The sequence below is a fragment of the Leucoraja erinacea genome, chromosome 26 (genome assembly GCF_028641065.1).
Source record: "Leucoraja erinacea ecotype New England chromosome 26, Leri_hhj_1, whole genome shotgun sequence".
NCBI lineage: Eukaryota > Metazoa > Chordata > Chondrichthyes > Rajiformes > Rajidae > Leucoraja > Leucoraja erinaceus.
In genome coordinates this window covers 19,978,942-20,000,265 of record NC_073402.1, presented here as the reverse complement: position 1 = coordinate 20,000,265, position 21,324 = coordinate 19,978,942, and the positions used below count along the sequence as shown (strand labels likewise).

Sequence of the window (21,324 nt, the reverse complement as noted above, 5' to 3'; positions counted from 1 at the left end):
CAGCAACAACGATGAGCTGGCCTACAGGGAGGAGGTCCAGCACTTAGCAGCATGGTGCGCTGACAACAACCTGGCCCTTAACTCCAAGAAGACCAAGGAGCTCATTGTAGACTTCAGGAAGTCCAGAGGTGGCACGCACACCCCCATCCACATTAACGGGACGGAGGTGGAACGTGTTTCTAGCTTCAGGTTCCTGGGAGTCAACATCTCCGATGACCTCTCTTGGACCCACAATACCTCTACTCTGATCAAGAAGGCTCATCAGCGTCTCTTCTTCCTGAGGAGACTGAAGAAGGTCCATCTGTCTCCTCAGATCCTGGTGAACTTCTACCGCTGCACCATCGAGACCATCCTTACCAACTGCATCACAGTATGGTATGGCAACTGCTCTGTCTCCGACCGGAAGGCACTGCAGAGGGTGGTGAAAATTGCCCAACGCATCACCGGTTCCACGCTCCCCTCCATTGAGTCTGTCCAAAGCAAGCGCTGTCTGCGGAGGGCGCTCAGCATCGCCAAGGACTGCTCTCACCCCAACCATGGACTGTTTACCCTCCTACCATCCGGGAGGCGCTACAGGTCTCTCCGTTGCCGAACCAGCAGGTCGAGGAACAGCTTCTTTCCGGCGGCTGTCACTCTACTAAACAACGTACCTCGGTGACTGCCAATCACCCCCCCCCCCCCCCCCCCCCCGGACACTTATTATTTATTTTTTATTCAAATCGTTTGCTATGTCGCTCTTCAAGGGAGATGCTAAATGCATTTCGTTGTCTCTGTACTGTACACTGACAATGACAATTAAAATTGAATCTGAATCTGAATCTGGTATTTTATATTGTTTTTATATGCAATGTATTTTTATGTAATGTTGTCCCTTGTCTGGACCTTGAGTCTGAAATAAAGTTTATTAAATTAAATAAAATAAAAATTAAATTAAAAAGCAGTTTCAAAGTCCCCGGCAGAGTATAATGTCATCCATCCATCAGTATGTTGCTATTTTATATGAAAACCTTAATAATTTTAGCAGGTAGGTAGTTCATATCAGGAAATTCCTCAACCTTGTAAAGCTGTGTTTAGTTTAGTTTAGTTTAGTTTAGATATACAGCATGGAAACAGGCCTTTTGGCCCTTTGGAAACAGTCCACAGCACAGTTCACTAGTTTTATGTTATCCCACATTCACCTCCTACACACTAGGGCAACTTACAGAAGCCAAATAACCTATGACCTGCACGTCTTTGGAATGTGGAAAGAAACCAGAGCACCCGGAGAAAGTCCACACAATCCCAAGGAGAACATACAAACTCAGCACAGATAGAACCGGAGGTCAGGATCAAACCCGGGCTCTGGTGACTTTAGACTTTAGAGATACAGTGCGGAAACATGCCCTTTGGCCCACCGTGTCCGCGCCGACCAGCGATCACCAGGTACACTAACGCTATCCGACACACTAGGGATAATTTACAATCTTAACCAAAAGCAATTATCCTACAAACTTGTACATCTTTGGAGTGTGGGAGGAAACCAGAGCACCTGGAGAAAATCCATGCGGTCACAGGAAGAATGTACAAACTCCATACAGACAGCACCATAGTCAGGATGAAACCTGTGTCTCTGATGCTCTGCGCCACTGTGCCGAGCTCTGCTGCTGCACCACTGTACTGCCCTGCTGTTCTTACAAACTACTGCTTTGTTCAACTTTGATTGGTTTTGTCCAACATGAGAAGCAAGTTCCATGGCAAATGTGTGTTCTACTTGATAAGTTGCTGTTTACTTTTTCTCCCTTTTAATTTTAATTTTCAGAATAGAACTGTGCTTCTTAAATTAGGTTTGGTGGTAGCTGTAATTGAAAGGAGGATCACAGACTTCATGCAAGGGTCATTTGGAGCTGCTCTATTTTTGTCCTGGTATCAGTGGAGATAAGGGCAGTGGAAAAAGCTCTAAGGAATTTTCCAACATCCTGCCGCACCACGGCATGATAAAACTCAAATTGACTCATCTACAAAGACAGCAAAGGAAAAATCTGTAGATGCTGGAAATCTGCATTAAAAACAGGAAAAGGTCAGGAAGCAGACCAATTCCAAAAGACGTGGTCTATGTTTTTGGACCTATTACAAGTATGAGGTGCAATAGTAATTAAAAAAAAACAAATATATAAATAAGTGGTATCAGGACCTGGTAACGGGAGGTAAAACAACAAAAACAGACTTGGTTGGTAGTCCCCTTTCTGCGGAGTTTAATGTTATAATAGAGCGATTGTTTCTATTTTCTCTTTCTTTCTTTTCTAGGGTCTATTTTCTCACTTTACTTCCTTCTCTAACTTCTTTCCTAAGGGGCTTTCTTTTCCCAACACTCTTGCACTTCACGACTCTCTTGCACTTTCTTTACTTTCCTTACTTCTACCTTTTTCTTAAAGCTCAAAAAAAATGAAGCGGTACAAAAAATGTATTAAGATATATGTGTTGTGTAGGATTGTAATTTACCGTACTTCTAATAAAAATAAAATAAAAAAAATAAAAAAAAACAGGAAAAGGGTAGAAATCTCATCATGTCAGGGATAACAAGTCAGTCGGTTCAAGGAATATTAGGAATGGTCGTTAAATGCTGGGCTTGCCAGCAAAATCTGGCAAGATAATTAACAAAATAATTAAAAATGACCTCTATAGAACCAAAATTGCTTCTCACAGAGCAATTAGACCACTTCAGACTTTAGAGATACAGAATGGAAACAGGCCCTTCGATCCACCAAGTCCACGCCAACCAGCAAATCACCCTATACACTGCCACCATACTGCTCTCCCTAATACCAATCCCACTATCCTACACACTAGGGGCAATTTACAATTTTTACTAAAGTAATTAACCTACAAACCTGTATGTCTTTGGAGTGTGGGAGGAAACCAGACCACCCAGAGGAAACCCACGTGGTCACAGGGAGAACGTACAAGCTACATACAGACAGTACCCCTAGTCAGGATCGAACCCAGGTCTCTGCAACTGTAAGGCAGCAACTCTACCGCTGTGCCACTATGCCGCCCGAAAAAAGCTGTGCAAAATACCAAGCGCTTCCATGTTTTCTGTTCCAGGCTTCTTGCGATACCTATGGACATCCAGAAGGGCTTTACAATCAATAACGAGTACTCACTGTGTACACTCATTGATACTGTATCCTGGAGCAGCAAACATTGGCTTATATTTCACTGTGTGCAATTAATGAGCTGTTTTTGGCCTTCGCCCAACTAACAGTTGCTCAGAGACTCGTTGCAGGTGTGTAAGTGAAGGCTTCCAGTCATTGGGCATCTGCGTGAATTTGTGAGCAGTGCAGAAGGTAGAAAGGCTCAACAACCAGAAAGCAGAACCCTCTCTGATACATAGACCATAAAAAACAGATAATGATAAGCAGAACAGATAAACTTTATGTAAATCATGCTGAAGCAAAATAAAAGATTGGGACAAACAATTGAAATTAGGGGAGCAAAATATTAAATAGAAAAAACAAAAACAAAGTACTTTATAAAAAATATTAGCCATAAATGTACTCAGCCCAAAATATTTTTCAGTAGAACCTCCAATTACTCCACTGATAATATTCTGTTACAACTGTTTTTACGTGCTCTAACTTCTTTACACCTTTACAATATGTAATAAACACAATTCACACACAATTTCTGTATCAATTCCTTTCATGGAGGCAACACATCATTAATGTAAAGGAACAAGAAGTACAGATGGAAAATTCCAACAGTCTTACTTTAACCCTGCACATGCCAACACTAGAAGCTGCTGCACAGAGCGGCATAGTGGTGCAGCGGGTAGAGCTGCTGCCTCTCAGTATCAGAGATCCAGCTTTGATTCCGACCTCAGGTGCTGTCTGTGTGGAGTTTGCACACGCCCACTGTGACCACGTGGGTTTTCTCCGGGTGCTCCAGTTTCCTCCCACATCCCAAAAACGTGCGATTTTGTAGGCAATTTGGCTGCTGTAAATTTGCCCCAGTGTGTAGGGATTGGATGCGAAAATGGGATAATGTAGAACCAGTGTGTACGGGTGATCGATGGTCAGTGTGGACTCAATGGGCTGAAGGGCCTGTTTCCCTGCTATATCTTTCAATTCAACTCATTGCTGTTCAATTCATTGCTGAAAAAGCAGTGAGCTGCACCTACCATCATTGGGACCATAAAATGTCAGTGACATTTATTTTATCTAATTTGGGAAGTTTTTACCTGTGCAAAGTTGAATATTGAGGATGATTCAGATTGGCTTATTCTGCACTATATAATTTCAGATTCTGCGTCCAGCGGAATAAATGTACTATAAAGTTCAGGTCATAATCTCGCACACTGGAAGAACTTACTTCAAGTGAGTTGGTTATCTAATTCTACAGCAATGTCGATTGGCAAATACATATTACAAGCCCATGGCCATAAAAAACGCTTACCTCTTAAGATCAACTGTTGTGACATTGAAAACCACACCCTTGAGCCACAAGATCATGAAGAGTCGTTGAGAGAAGGGGCAGTTACCGATGCTTTCTCCATCACTCCCAGCCTGCAGAAAATTAAACACAAGAAAGCATTCATCAGTACTGCAGAACTGTAGGGGTGGCACGATGGTGTAGCCATAGAGCTATTGCCTTAAAGCGCCTGAGATCCGGGTTTGATCCTGGTGCTTACGGAGTCTGTACGTTCTCCCCGTGACCGAGATCTTTGGTTTCTTCCCACACTCCAAAGACATACGGATTTGTAGATTAATTGATTTGATATAATTGTATAAATGTAAAATTGTCCCCAGTGTGTGTAGACCAGTGTTAATGTGCGGGGATCGCTGGTCAGGGTCGACTCGATGGGCCGAAGGGCTTGTTTCCACACTGTATCTTTAAACTAAACAAGTCCATTTCTTGATGATCATAAAATGTCAGGTAAACGTGTCACCAGTGAAGAATATTTTATCCCTTCATCATTATTCTTGTTACATCTTTCCTAACAACCTTTTTTCTTAACTAAATTCTAGGAATCTAGATATTTCTGGAAAGATGAACATGTAACGCACATCCCTAATCCCCTTTAGAAAATGATGTTCAACAGTCTACTTGAAGACAAAAATGCTGGAGAAACTTAGCAGGTGAGGCAGCATCTATGGAGTGAAGGAAATAGGTAACATTTGGAACGGTGAAGGTCTGAAGATGGGTTTCGACCCAAAACGTTGCCTATTTCCTTCGCTCCATAGATGCTGCCTCACCTGCTAAGTTTCCCCAGCATTTTTGTCTACGAACCATGATTGATGCTTGCACTGAATCTTTGCTTACATTGAACAGTGCTGTCATGATACTCCATTGCTGAAATTGACTATAACTCTAGGCATGACCAGACCTAGAAGCGTAGGTATAAGAGAATGTGCAATATAGGGAAATGGTGATAGGACAATAAACACAGCTGGACGGCAAAGTCCTCTTTTTCGACAATGCTTAGAAATGTTAAGTTCAATTCAAAAAGCTTTGGAAAAAATGTAATTTATTAAGTTTTAAAGAACCAGAAATAGACGTTCACTCTTAATTATTAATAAATAGTAGGAAATCACTCTTTTATCCATTGAAGTAGGTATGTTACAAAACGTACCTGAATCGTGGCTGAGCATCTGCCCCACCCCTTGTGTGTGATTTTGGCGCTGTTTAGAGGGGGCGGGTTTAAAACGCGATTTTTACTAGGCTGTTGCAATCGAAAATGTTCAGCCTAGTAAATCATTAACGGAAAATCGATGAAAGATCCCGTCGCAAAAGGTATTATTAGTTTTTATGGCCTTGTATAATATTTATAGTAGTTTAAAAATCACTCTCTCACTCCGCAACCTCTCGCAGCCCCAGGGTTTTATAAAGCAAACAATTAAAGGTATGTACCTTATTTTTACATTAAATGAGGCTTGTCTATAACCCTGTATATAAAGTTTTCTATAGCGAGTAGCTCATTTTGGGCTCTTTATATCCCGCAGTATTTTTCTGGGCACTTGAGGGCACAAATCCAGCGCAATGTGAACGTTCTAAACAAGCGCGTTCACAGGAACCCACTAGAAAGCCGATTTAAATTGACTTTAATTTACAGCAAATGAACACTAAATTCCTTCCATTTGGCCTATAAATTGATGTAAATGAGATTTAAAAATCATGTTTTATTGTGAATTATTTGTGAATATTATTTGGACACTTAGGCTATTTAAAAATGTTAATCATTTATTAAGAAATGGATAGATGTTTAGACTAGTAATTGAAGTTTGAAATTAGCTACAATTGGGTAACTAACTAATTATATGCTTTAATTTCAGGTCATCCAAGTAAGATTATTTTATATTTGTTTCAGAATGCTTCAATCTATGATAACTGAAAATTTCATTCAGTTCTCTTAATTTTTAAGAAGGTTATGGGCTTTTGACTGTCCACGATCACAGCTTTTTTGTTGTGTCCATAGAAAATCAATAGGGAACAAGATGCTAATTTCAGAGTATGAAAATGGCCATAACTTTTTTATTACTTGAGATATGAAAGTGAATTAGGTGTCAAATTAACTTATTGTTATGCTTTATCTGATGGGATAAATTGCAGACTTGATTTTTTAAATCTCAAAATTTTGTAACATTGCTAATTGAAGTTCTTGCTTTGGAATATATTGTGCTCCATCTTTATGTTCAACAAACATGACTCACTTATGATGTTTTTGTTCAAGTCACAGAGACATACAGCATACAAACAGACCTTTTGGCACATGCCCACATAGTTGCAGACCTGACTTGTACAGTTGTAATATGATGATCTAACACCTAACACCAGTACACAAAGTCCTAATCAATGAAGATAAATATCCAGATGCCTTCTTTGCCATCCTAGCAACCTGTGTGGTGCTTTCATGGACTTATGATCTGCACCCTTTGAATTCTCTGTTCTACAACAATCTCCAGGACCCTACCATTTACTGAGTAAGTCCTGCCCTGGTTAAGCTTATCAAAATGCAACACCTTACAAATGTCCGACAAATTCCATCTGCCATTCCTTGGTCGACTTCCCATTTCCTCTGAATCTTGTCCCCAGATAGTTCCACTGTTGTTACATTTCCCACACTGAAGGAATATCCAATTTGGAACTATTTAGTTAACATGGCAGCTGAGCAAAAATCTAAACATTTACAACTTCCAAGGATAACCTTTGACCTCAAAGTTTTACATGTCAGTCTTGTGAGCATAATCAAGGTCGAGTCTCACCCCGGTCACTCGCTCTTCTCCCCTCTTCCATCATGCAAGAGACACAGAAGTTTGAAACCGCACACCTCCAGATTCAGGGACAGTTTCTTCCCAGCTGTTATCAGGCAACTCAACTATCCTATCACCAATGAGAGAGTGGTCCTGATCTTCCATCCACCTAATTGGAGACCCTTGGAGTATATTTTATCGGTCTTTACTGGATTTTATCTCACACTAATCGCTATTCCTTGTATCCCGTATCTGTACACTATGGATGGTTTGATTGTAATTATGTATAGTCTATTCACTGACTGGACAGCAAGCAAATATCTTTTCACTGTATCTCAGTGCATGTGATAATAATAAACTAAAGCAAAACGTTTTACATTCTATTGACGTCATATATTTACAGACGTATGCATGCTTTTACATTGACTCCACTTAAGACAGGCATAACATATATTCCTGTTCAAAGCCAAAAGATAATACATTTTATATACTATAGGACAGGTATAGCTTGAGTTGGTCTGCCATTTTAGCCTCACATAGAAGTAAGTGAGAATATTACATTCTAATTGCATAAGGTTTCTGCAAAGCCTCTAAACATTTATCCCTTTTGAATCCATCATTGTTAACACTGAGACTCTCTATTTTTGCTTTTGAATTTGTGCCTTTAAAATTAATGAGCAATCAACCATTGGGTCCATGGTCACAATCTGCTAGTGTCAGGTCAGCCAATATGTTGCCAGTCTTGCTCATCGCTACACTAGAGTTCTGCTCACAAGTACCTCAGGCATTTTTATTTATTGATGTGAAGAATTAAATATTTCAGATACCAGTCTAGAAAACAGCAAATGTGTATAACTGAACAAATTATGAATTGCTATAAAATGGCCTCATTAAAAACAAAGCTCTGTCATTTAGTGTGCACCTTTTTGCTTGGCTTGTGTGTACCCAACGGAACAGTCAACTCTAAGCAGAAAAGCAAACTCCCACAGATTCTCGCAATGTAAAATAAAAGTAAAAAATGCTGTAAACATTCAGCATGTCAGGCAGCATCCGTGGAGGGTGAAAGCCAATGGCCTTTGATTGGAACTCTTTATAAATACAAATCACCCAATGAAAGGTTCTTGATCTGAAACATTAACTATGTTCTTCTATCCACAGATGCTGTCCAAATCATTCTGTATTCCTGGCATTTTATGTTTATATTTAATGATTGACTCGGAGAAACAATACGGGATGGAAAGAAAATCAAACGAGAACAGAGACCAGACTTAAAAGCTACTTGAACCATCCATTAACAGCTTACTATATGCACAACGCGTGGTGACCTTTTCTGGGTTTCCATCTCTATAAGTATACAATAGCCATTCTTAAAGTATCTTTGGGAAGGTGCCAAGAATCTCCTCTTTAAATGAGTCTGGTCGATTCTTGGTGCTAGCGTTTGAAATGGGAAAGTGACTTTGGAGCATAATTGGTAGCACTGCTATAAATCACAGGGAACAAAGCCCAGGGATGTGTCATATGAAACTGTGGACTTAACCCTCCAAACACTGAATCATTCTTAATCCTCAGCAATGTTGCAGGCAGCTCTAGACAGCTGTGTGTTGGAAGCTTGGCGTTGTCAAAAGAACAGCAAATCATTTTAACATGGTGTCTCCCTTTGGAGTATATTTGTTGTTTGCTGTTCTTATGCAGTGAGTTTTAGTCTCAAATTATGATTAGAGGCCAGAAGACTCATATTATTTCTCTATGGAGAACAAGCTCATAGATGGCGAGTACATTGTTTATATTGTGCTGTGAAAAATCAGAAACCAAGCTGCTCGAGATCAAGGGGCTGGAAAATGTCAAAAAATCAGTGTTCTACAATCTTTCCCTTACTGTGTGTATGTGCGATTCTGTATTTCATAATTAGCTGGGGGTCTAAGAATGAAGGATTCTAACAGAATAGCACAGGAGCTCAGCTAAAGCAACTTGGAAGTTATGAACAGTTTTGTACATCCATTTTTCAATCGATTCTGTTACCCTGCCCCTTGACCCACACACTATGACCTTTGTCAAGGGCCTTCATTGAAACCTTTTGAAAGTCCAAGAGAAACACATCCATCACTTTATCCCTCTCCATTCTTCTAGTCAGTGTAATTATATTGTCAGCAGAATGTCCGTGGCAAGATCTTAGCGATGAGAAGCTGCTAGAGCTTGTACAGAGAACACAAGGGAAGAAGACCTTAAGTCTGAAATCTCAATGGCATCTAAACCTTGGGGTCACAAACATCAATGTTAAAGAGTTCGACCAGATATCAGGCAGCAAACGAGGACATTCAAGGGCTCCAGCATCATGCCATTATTTTCCTTGCATTGGTTAGTCTAAGGTCTGGATAGAGTGAATGTGGGGAGGATGTTTCCACTAGTGGGAGAGTCTAGGACCAGAGACCATAGACTGGGGTCAAGGACAGAGAGTCCACGTCGCGGCCCTGTTTTCGCCAATCTTTCCACCACCACACACAAGAAGCACAAGAAGCGCAAGACAGACACCATTGTATGCAGATTCCAAGACGTGTGTTCAGCTCTGGCTGAACAACTTCTAATCTTGTGTGTGGACTCGATAAGAAGAAGAAGGCCATAGACTCAGAATAAAAGGATACGAGGAGGAATTGCTTTAGTCAGAGGGTGGTGAATCTGTGAAATTCATTGCCTCAGACAGCAGTGGAGGCCAATGCAATGGATATATTTAAAGTGGAAATTGATAGATTCTTGATAAGAAAAGGTGTCAGAGGCTATGGAAAGAAGTCAGGAGAATGGGGTTGAAAGGGAAAGATAGATCAGCCATGATTGAATGGCGGAGCAGACTTGATGGGCCAAATAGCCTAATTCTGTTCCTAGAACCTACGAAGTTATGAAATATCAAGTATCTGACGAAGGGTCCCGACTGGAAACTTTGCCTATCTATGATCACCAGCGTTTGTGTTCTATTGCTAATATAAAACTTGCTTCTTGTTTGTTTCTTCACTCACGGTCATCTTCAAAAATCACTGTACCAATTTGTTTACATATATTTGCACCAAGGGAAAAGAAAGTATAACATTTAACTATTCCTTGAACTTATTTTGCACTCAAGAGAAGAACTATTTGAGGAAACATTTGTCCTTTACAATATCAATCCAATTATCTGAAGATGTGTAAGCGAATGAGGATGGGTAGAGAAACAAAGGCGAGCTAACCTTGATAGATAGTGCAAGGTCGGTGAGGGCATTATGATGAAGCCCTTGAATGTCTTCACTTACTTTTCAGGAGCAGGTGTTCGGTTAAGGGGTTAATGAGAATACAGTGACTGATGTAAGCAGCAGATGCATCCTGTTCCTTTAAAATTCTTGGGGTCAAACATTGTCTTGTACTACATTTGTGTAAACAGACCAGAGTGCAAGCTCACCAGGAACTGCCTCTGTCAATGAAGTCTTTATTTTTTAAACTTTTGTTCAGAAAAGCCGTAACTTTTTTTTTTAATATAAATGTTGTCCTGTACATATAGACCACCTTCTTCGCTCTTGTGTGATAGGTCTTCGGAACGGTGATTGTGTGCAGGTATTTTGAAGGACTCATCGAGTCTGAATATCCTTGAAGGAAGTGTTTTAAAACAATAACTTGTGCAGGACGCAAGACACAAAGACGCAGCTGGTAGAGCTGCTATCTCACAGCACTAGAGACCTCGGTTCGATCCTGACCTGGCTTTGATGATGGTGGGCGATTTAAAAAAAAGTATTTTACCTTGAATCATTTCTCTTCATTCCACTCTCCCCTGCTAACCTTGAAATGTTTATCTCTAATCGGGCTCATTCGCACCAAGACCTGAGATACAGATTTTCTTCTGTTTTAATGTCACAGCCACCACTTTTACAGATGGGTGGCTCAGTGGCGCAGCTGGTTCGGTCCTGACCTTGGGTGCTATCTGCATGGAGTTTGCACGTTCTCCCTGTCTGAAGAAGGGTCGCAACCTGAAATGTCACCCATTCCTTCTCTCCAAGAAGCTGCCTGTCCCGCTGAGTTACTCCAACATTCTGTGTCTATCTCCCTGTGACTACGTGGGTTTCCTCTGGGTGCTCCAATTTCCTCCCACATCCCATACGCATGCAAGTTTTGTAGGTTGTAAAATTACGCCTAATGTGCAGGGAGTGGATGAGAAAGTGGGATAACATATAACTACTGTGAGCGGGTGATAGATGGTGTATGGTTTCGCCTGTGGTTTCGGAGGGCTGAAGGGCTTGTTTCCTTGCTGTATTTGTAAACTACACTAAGGCTAAAAGTAACATTCATGAGAAATTATAATGGCTGTTCTGAACATTATTTATCATATTATCACACAATCTTTACTCTTTAAATCTTTCATCACCTTGAAGCAATGTATCATTAGCAAGGTGTGTCTAGACCAATACCAGGCACATGCTAATGACCCAAGCAGCCATAATAAGTTCATAACTTCATAAGTTATAGGAGCAAAATTAGGCCATTCAGCCCACAGTCTACTCCACCATTCAATCATGGCTGATCTATCTTTCACTCTCAACCCATTCTCCTGCCTTTGTACCCATAGCCCCTGACACCCTTACTAATTCAAAATCTAGAATCTATCAATCGCCATTTAATGTGAACTTTGCCAATGAGAGCCATTGCCTATTCTTTTATTGAAACAACACAGAATAAAATCAAAACTGCCAAGCACATGAAACCAACAAGGATCGCTGTGTGAGGAGCAGTCATTTTCTTTCTTGCCACAACACAGAACCAGTGAGGATAAACAGTGATCTTATCTCCAACCAGGCAGAGGTAAGTGCTCCAGTTTTTGTGACAAATTAAAGTTAATTATTTCTTGTCCCAAACCAGCCTTGGGGCACAATTAAAAGCTGTGTATGGGAACTAGGATTCCTTCAGACAAGCAGTTCTCCTTGCTGTCGACTGCTCCTGGGAATGTAGAGGAAAGCCACAGACTCTCATTCCTCCCTTCCCACCTCAGATTTCAGACAAAGCTTCACTAAGTAGGCATGTGGCACTGTTTCAAAACACACAACATTAGCTCAACTTAAAAATAACATTTCTCCAAGCCAACATGGCACAGAGTATGAATCAGAGCCTTAAGTCCATTCATACCGTACGCCTAGGCCAGATAATTTGCAGCAAGATACACACCCAATGCATTCTGGAGAAGTTAGTGTACCAAGAAACTCCAGCTGTAAAAAAAAAAATGGTTCTCAGCAACCCAAGTTTATTAATCACCATCCATCTCCTCCGAGGGCTTTTGGAGACAGCGCATCCTGTTAACCCTTACATCACCAAATATTTTGTCGTAGCTCGTGTGCCAACACACAGAATATATTTACTGAAGTGTCAAGGTGACAAAACACTTTTTGTTTGGGAAAGGGGTAGAGCGAGATAGTTTCAACAGGATCCTTGCCATCACAAACGGCATGAAAAAACAAGGCTTGGCATATACCACACGTGAAAGAATAACATTATGCTGTTTCACCCACATTATCACACAAAAAGCTAAGCTAACATGAAATGTTGCCAAGATTTTTAAAAAAAAACAGGGCTTACTAACCGGAATAAAAGTGAAAATCAGTCATTTTTGCCTGTTATTCACTTTAATAATGTGATAAAGACAAATTATGTTCCTTTGTAATATTTTAGAGGTTGCATGCATTAATGCAGAGAGTGAATTTGTTGATATCCAATGCTGATAAAGTTCAGTCAAATTTTACTGCCGACAGAAAGTATTAATTAAAGCCATTCTTGAAAAACACATGTGCGTTCCTGGTCATTTTTTTAAAAACAGAATACTCCCTCTGAGAATTTTGCAAGTAGTTTAGAGTTAGGTGGGGAGAGAAAGATTAACAATGCCAGCAGTTGTACTGAGAATTGACCATTTACATGAAGAAACTGTCGGTGCCCGCGGTTTTCTGTGTGGGAAGAGTCAGGACGAAGCTCATGGAAAAGGGGGGGGGGGAGGGGGAGGGGGGGGAGGGGGGGGGAATCAGGGGGTGACTAATGAAACACACCCAAATGCATGAAAAACCAACTGAACAAAGAGCCAATGAAAGGACCAGGATATTTGGTGCACTATGCTTACCAGCATATTTAAGCAATACGCAAATACATTCCTTTAATAGCGGAAGAAATTAAACCTGGACCAATTCCTTAGGCGAACGTGGCATGAATAATGCACATTTGAATGTCATTAAACATCAACAGCCAAGGGTTATACTTGAGTAAAACCAACATTGTGGATAAGTCAACGAACCACCATTTTAGTCAGTTCAAATTCCATGGGTTAGCAAAATATAGTGAGCTGGAGACACCTAAGGGCAGAGGGGACTGGTACCAGGACAATTTTCCCCAGACTTCAATTCCACTGTGGAACTGTGTTCTGCACTAATTGCCAAACGCATATTGACAAGAGAGTGGAGTCATAGACTCATAGAATGATACAGCATAGAAAGAGACTTGAAAAACACATGTGCGTTCCTGGTAACAAAAAATTAAAACAGAATACTCCCTCTGAGAATTTTCCAAGTATTTAGAGTTAGGTGGGGAGATAAACATAGAAACATAGAAAATAGGTGCAGGAGTAGGCCATTTGGCCATTCGAGCCTGCACCGCCATTCAATATGATCATGGCTGATCATCCAACTCAGTATCCTGTACCTGCCTTTTCTCCATACCCCCTGATCCCTTTAACCACAAGGGCCACATCTAACTCCCTCTTAAATATAGCCAATGAACTGGCCTCAACTACATTCTGTGTCAGAGAAAGATTAACAATACCAGCAGTTGTACTGAGAATTGACCATTTACATTAATGACCCTTCAGCTCAATTTGCTCACACATACCGGCCAACGTGTCCCAGTTATACTAGTCCCACCTGCTTGCGTTTGGTCCATATACCTCCAAACCTGTCCTATCCATGTACCTGTCTAACTATTTCTTAAATGTTGGGGTAGTCTCAACTACCTCCTCTAGCAGCTTGTTCCATACCACCACCACCCTTTGTGTGAAAAGGTTACCCCTCAGATTCTGATTAAATCTTTTCCCCTTCACCTTAAACCTCTGTCCACTTGCCCTCCATTTGCCTACTCTGGGCAAGAGACTGCGCATTTACCCGATCTATTCCTCTCATGATTTTATACACTTCTATAAGATCACTCCTCACCCTCCTGTGCTCCTAAATAATACAGTATAGATTTATCAAAATCATTTCTAAATTCCAAGTCAAACCACAAGAAGAAAATCCACACCGTGGGGTTTTATTCCTTCTATCGTGAAACATTAAGATTTAAATTGAAGTGTTTCAGATATTAAGGTGGATTTCCTCTGATTGGGAAGTTTAAAGCTGCTCTAAAAATTACAGCCAGATCTTTCAGGAGTGAGATTCATAAAAATATTGGATTAGTTTCTATAAAAACCAGGCATGATCAGTTGTTAATTTAAATGCGTGATTGATAGATTTTTGTTTGCTAACAGGTATTAAGGGATTCAAGGGAAAAAATGGAAAGTTTGGTCATATATCTACTGGGTGGCCTGGTGGCGTAGCGGTAGAACTGCTGCTTTATAACCCCAGAGACCCGGGTTCAATCCCGACAACGGGCGTTAATCTGTACGGAGTTTGTACGTTCTCCCCGTGGATTTTCTCCAAGATCTTCAGTTTCCTCCCACACTCCAAAGACATACAGAGTGTGGAGTGTAGGTTAATTGGCTTAAATTGTCCATAGTGTGAGGAGGGTAGTGTGAATGTGCGGGGATCACTGGTCGGTACAGACTCAGTGGGCCGAAGGGCCTGTTTCCACGCTGTATCTGTAAAACTAAAACAACATTAAAAAAAATGAAGATCGGCCTGGAACTGACTGAGTGGTGGAATATCCACAGAAGACTAAATAGCCTGGTCCTGTTTTTTTACGTTCTTATATTTCCTGTGCTTCCTGTGAGGGTCACAGCTCCCTTTGTTTCTTACTTGGTTTAGTTGGAGCACTGATTTACAAGTGTCAGGTGAAACTATTTAGGACCAACAGGAAACGTGTTCTGGAAATGTAAAACAAAATAGGAAGTACAATGTCTAAAATGGCTGAGTGAGGAGAAAAAGGGAGGGAAAGAGAAACAAATGTTGTGATCAAAATAACTTTAAAAACATTGTCAATTATTTAATTTATACTGAAACAGTTAATGACTGAGTATAAATAATTTTACCAAGTAACTATGAACTTGTTCGTGAGTGGTGCTGAAAGAGTTAGTTTAGAAGGTGTGAGATAAATGGCAGAAAGGTTTATTCATAGCTCGCGCCAGAAATATGACTGTGCGATGGGATGGAAGGAACATGCTCAGACTGTAGTGGCTGCCAGTTTTCCTGTGTAATGCCAGCTCTCAGACTCTCCACTGATGCCCTAATTAATCCTGCCCGAGTCATCAGAATTGATGATTGTTTTGCTTTCTGATTATTTTTCCTTTCTTGGTCAGGCTTAAGCAATGCACTGCACATGTGTAACTTTTTTTCTTATGTCTAAACCACAATTTCCTGGGAATTATTGACTCAGTCGAACAGACAAAAGCCGATCACATTGTAATTTCATTTTCTGACTCGATATACATTCCACGTTTAGAGTCACCGACTCACACAAGCAAGGAATCAGGCCCTTCTGCCGAACTTGCCCACACCGACCAAGATCCCCCATCTACACAAGTCTCACCTGCCTGCATTTGGCCCATGTCCTAAATCTTTCCTATCCATGTACAACTATTGATCTGCATAAGGATACATAATAATACTGCACCATGTGCACAATGAGAACGTGCTGTTTTCTTCATGGATTAGAATGAATTCATTGAAAGTTCCTGTGTGTGTGCATGTGAGCATGTGCGTATATATACACACACACATTAACATACACAATGGAACTAGCAATGATATAAATTCTAATCCATGAGCGAAACAGCACTTTCGCATAGTGCACATGATAAATATCATTATGCATCGCTCTGCAGATCAATATATATGTATGGATAGCAAAGATCTAGAGGGATATGGGCCAAATGCATAGAACCTACCCCCACTATCTCCCATTCACTCCTCCTACCACTTAGACAACAGAGCGGCAAGTGTGCATCATTGACAAACTGCACGGCAGGCTGCTGAGAAGGTCTGTGGCAGCAAGTACTTAGAAACATCACCACCTGCAGATTCCTTTCCGAGTCACACTCCTGTGGTATTATGCAATAATAGTGTAAGGCTGAGCAGAGGGGCACTAGGACCCTGCCAGAAGCCAGGCTCCAGTAACCGGATGTGACTGGAACCCAGGGTGTGGGCAGTTAGAGAGAGGCCTGGGCTTACACGAGGCTGTTGCAGTTGCTGCTGTTATTGTACAGATTAAAGGTATACTCTGTTTACGTCGTCGTACGAGCCTTATTACAAGCATAACTCGACATGGTGCCAGAACTGGGAGACTTGTAAGCAAGAAAATAATTAAAGAAGAAGAGGACGGTGTATCGTTTTGGCGGGAAATAGGAGACGAGCTGGCAGATATGGCGCAACTTACACCCACTGCTACGTTCACAATACAACCTCCAGAGCCATTCGATTTTACCAAGCCTCAAGAATGGGAGCGTTGGATCAGGAGATTCGACCGCTTCAGGCTTGCAAGCAATTTAAACGCGACGTCGGCAGAAAACCAGGTGAACACGTTAGTGTATTGCATGGGCGATGAAGCAGAAGATGTGCTAAAGGGGCTAACGCTAACTGCAGATGAGAGGAGGGTGTACACGGATGTCAAGGCAGGCTTTGATGCATTTTTTGTGCCTAAAAAGAATGTAATCTATGAAAGAGCCAAGTTCAATCAGCGTGTGCAACTGCCAGGAGAAACGGTGGATTCCTTCATCACTGCTCTATACGGATTAGCTGAACACTGCAACTATGGACAGTTACAGAACGAGCTGATCCGCGACAGGTTAGTGGTTGGGCTGAGAAACGTCTCATTGTCCGAAAAGCTACAGCTAGACAGAGACCTAACCCTTGAAACGGCTATAACAAAGACAAGGCAGTCTGAAGAAGTTAGACGACAGCGGTTTGACTTAAGAGGAGAAAATAGCGGTGCTAGCAAGTGCTCAAATGTTGATGCTGTGCATGCTAAAAGCTACAGAAAACCCAAATTTCCCTCAAAGCCTCAGCCACAAGCACAAACACCAGGCAAAAATAAATTTAATACACAGCCACAGCCAGGTTCAAAGGCCTGCTATAGATGTGGAAAAATGCCCTCGCATGGAAAATTGGAATGCCCTGCTAAAGATGCTGTGTGTCACAACTGTGGCAAAAAGGGACATTATGGCAAAGTGTGCAGAAACAGTGCAAAATCTCTCAATGCTGTCACTACAGAGGAAGAAGAGAGCTTTTTCCTGGGATCCGTGGATGCTGGAAAAGACCCGTGGACGGTGCAGCTACAAGTGAGACAAAAAAAAGTGTGCTTTAAAATAGATACTGGTGCTGATGTCACCGCCATGCCAGCGGAGGTGTACCATGACATTACAGGGGGGCATGATGTGAAGTGCCTGGCAGTGTCGACACGCCCATTGTTTGGGCCAGGGGGCAATGCACTCTCTGTCCTGGGCGTAGCCAGAGAAACACTGCACAGAGGCAACAAGACAGCCATAGAGGACATTTATGTAGTAAAAGACCTCCACACTGCACTGTTGGGAAGACCTGCCATAGAAAGGCTTCAGCTTGTGTGCAGGGTTGACGGCATCACCTTGGGATCAGAGGACACCAACATCTATGTAAACTCTGTCATCAGCAACATTCCTGTCAGTGGAGATTATCTGAGCAGCCTACGTGAGCACCTACAGGCAGACAGCACATGCTCTGCACTGATGGAGTACTGCACAGACGGCTGGCCCGACAAAAGCCAACTGCAGGGAGTGCTGAGACATTACTGGGCTGATAGAGCAGTGCTGACTGTGCACGATGGGCTGCTGCTGCGGGGCACGAGGCTCGTCATCCCATCAGCCTTACAAGGTGATGTGCTGCAGAGACTACATGAGGGACACCTGAGGGTGACAAAGTGCAGGGGCCGGGCCAAACAGACGGTATGGTGGCCAGGACTCAGCAGCCAGCTGAATGACATGGTGCTGAAATGTAGAACCTGCATCCAAGAGAGAAGGAACGTCAAAGAGCCGCTGATGCCAACGGAGATGCCAGACAGGCCTTGGCAAACCTTGGGAGCTGACCTATTCACGCTGAAAAACAAGACTTATCTATTAGTCGTAGATTATTTCTCAAGATATGTGGAAGTTGCGCTGCTATCACCGACAAGGTCCACAGATGTGGTTGTGCACCTGAAATCCATATTTGCTCGTCATGGAATTTGTGAATTTCTTAAAAGTGACAATGGGCCCCAGTTCTCAGGTAGCCACTTTAAATCCTTTGCAGCAGAGTATGGCTTTATGCACATCACGAGCAGCCCCAGGTTTCCTCAGAGCAATGGGGAGGCGGAACGCGCTGTACAAACCGTGAAAAACCTGCTAACAAAGGCGTCAGACCCATATCTTGCATTGCTGGCCTACAGAGCAACCCCTCTACGGAACGGCTATAGCCCGGCCGAGCTGTTGATGGGGCGCCGCCTCCGCACTACAGTTCCTGCCCTTCCAACCCTGCTGAATCCAGTTTTGCCTGACTACAACGCGCTGGGGGCCAAAGAAAGGGAGAAGAGGTGGAACGACGCAAGATCCTTTGACAAGAGGCACGGAGCGAGAAATCTGGAGCCACTAATACCTGGGGAGGATGTGTGGATCACCGATGCACGAGTCCAGGGCAAAGTGCTATCTACACACAATGCACCTCGCTCTTATATCGTCCAGGTGCCTCAGGGCACACTGAGGAGGAACCGGCAGCACTTGGTGCCGCTGCAGACCAACAGTGAGGTAGTCGATGCGGATGAGCCACCGGTGGGAGAAGAGCCAGCTCCACCAGAGCCAGCTCCACCAGACCCAGCTCCACCAGTGACAGCATCACCCAGCGGAGAGGGCCCCACCACAGAGACTGTGCGGACAAGGTGTGGGAGAGAGGTTAGACAGCCGAAGAGACTTGATTTGTGATTTATTGATCTGTTTTCTACAATAAAGAAAAAGAGAGAGTGAAATGTGATGTGAAAATGTTCTGTAAACCTGTTACATTTACCTGAAACCTGAAAGAATAGTTCACAGTATGGTAACGTGTAAGTTATTTTATTTGTATTTTGCATGCTTAGATCAGGGACAGGTCTTCCAGCAAAAGGGCAGAATAAACCCCTTAAGACCTGCAGAGACAAAGGTAGTCCACCCTTTGTTCTCAAAGAAAGGGAGATGTGGTATTATGCAATAATAGTGTAAGGCTGAGCAGAGGGGCACTAGGACCCTGCCAGAAGCCAGGCTCCAGTAACCGGATGTGACTGGAACCCAGGGTGTGGGCAGTTAGAGAGAGGCCTGGGCTTACACGAGGCTGTTGCAGTTGCTGCTGTTATTGTACAGATTAAAGGTATACTCTGTTTATGTCGTCGTACGAGCCTTATTACAAGCATAACTCGACAACTCCTTCCTGACTTATAACTAAATTGCTGGTTATTTTCACCAGCTCTAGATTTTGCAACTCCCTACCCAAGAGTATCTTGGAACCATTTTTGCCAGAATTACTGCAGGATTTAAAGGGAAAGCTCACCACTAGCTTCTCGAGGGCATTTAGAAGTGAGTAATACATGCCAGCATTACCCATGTCTCAAAATTAATTAGGTAAATATAGAAAGATGGTATGGCTATTGAAATTTTTTTTATTTTTTTTTTAATTTGTATTTTTATTAGGAGCAGTGACAGTAGTCTAAACCATGGCATAAAACATTATACATTTTGTGTACAACTTCTGTTTTAAATTTAGCAAGGGAAAGGTAACACAAGAAAGAGAAAGCGAGAAAAGTAAAGAGTGAAGGAAGTGGTGATGTGTAAACCCCTGGAGTATAACTCCCGGGGTTAGCAAGTGATAGCCTGTAGAAAGATGAAGAGAAAAACCCATAGAATTGTAAAAAAAAAAAAAAGTAGAAAAGAAGGAAAAAAAAGAAGAAAAGAAACAGAAACAGAAAAGGGATATCCCTACTTCCATAGCCAAACCCATCACCCAGTTCACAAACGGTTACTTTCCAGAGTTGTCTTGCACCATACTATACTTGTAATAAATCAATGAAAGGAGACCATATCTTTAAGAATTGCTCTGATTTTCCTGCTAAGACGAGTCTCATAGGCTCTATTTAAATTATAAACAGGTGCTAGTTGGAAGCTAGTTCCTTTTCCTGAAGGGAGAAAAAACAGTTAAATGCCAGTGACTGGGAGTCTCATTATAATCAATCTATTTCACCGGGAATGACGTGGAAACCTATAAATTGCTAATTAAACACGGAGGATTCAAATGCTGTCGTTATGCACAAAGGGTTTCTCTGTCATAGGCAGTTGGAGACTGACGCTCTGTATTAAAAAATCCTGTCACTACCTGGAACCACAGAAATGCATATAATTCACAAATAAACGTTGGTAGAGTGCAGCACGTGATGGGATGAGAAGAACAAAATAGCATCCATTCATAATCTCAAAATCATAAGAAGACCAAACTCAATCCTTCATTCATGTGTGGTTTAAACATGATAACACAGTGGGTTGCATTAAAATAGCTGCTTTATTCTACAAACGGTTCTTCACAAAAAACAAATGGCACTGAATTCACAAAATGAACAGACTCTTTGTAATTTTGGTATAAAGTTTGGCCCAGGGGTGAAGTTTGGATATGTTACTTGAAAGCATTTGTCATTTTCATCTCAGTAGTCTAACCTGCCCCAACTCAGCTGAAACCCTTATCTATCATATTTTTGTTCCTCACTTTTATTCTCGCTCAGTCCTGGCTAACTACCTGTGAACTTGAAATCATCCAAATCATTTCTGTCCCGGCGTAACTCGCACCGTCTTATTTGCGCATCCCTCTTGTTGACTGGCCTCCATCTCGATTTTGAAATTCTCGTCCTTATATTCAAAATCCCTCCATTGTTTTGCCCTTTTCTG

The 21,324-nt window shown here is 41.9% G+C and overlaps 1 protein-coding gene across 1 annotated transcript in view; it reads right to left on the bottom strand.

Annotated features, from left to right (window-relative positions):
* The window catches only part of clic4 (chloride intracellular channel 4), a 103,428-nt gene that overhangs the window by 52,125 nt on the left and 29,979 nt on the right, over positions 1 to 21,324 (bottom strand). Inside the window, exon 2 of the mRNA XM_055656318.1 lies at positions 4,432 to 4,541. Coding sequence (XP_055512293.1) covers positions 4,432 to 4,541 — 110 coding nt within the window. The remainder of the gene's footprint in view (positions 1 to 4,431; positions 4,542 to 21,324) is intronic.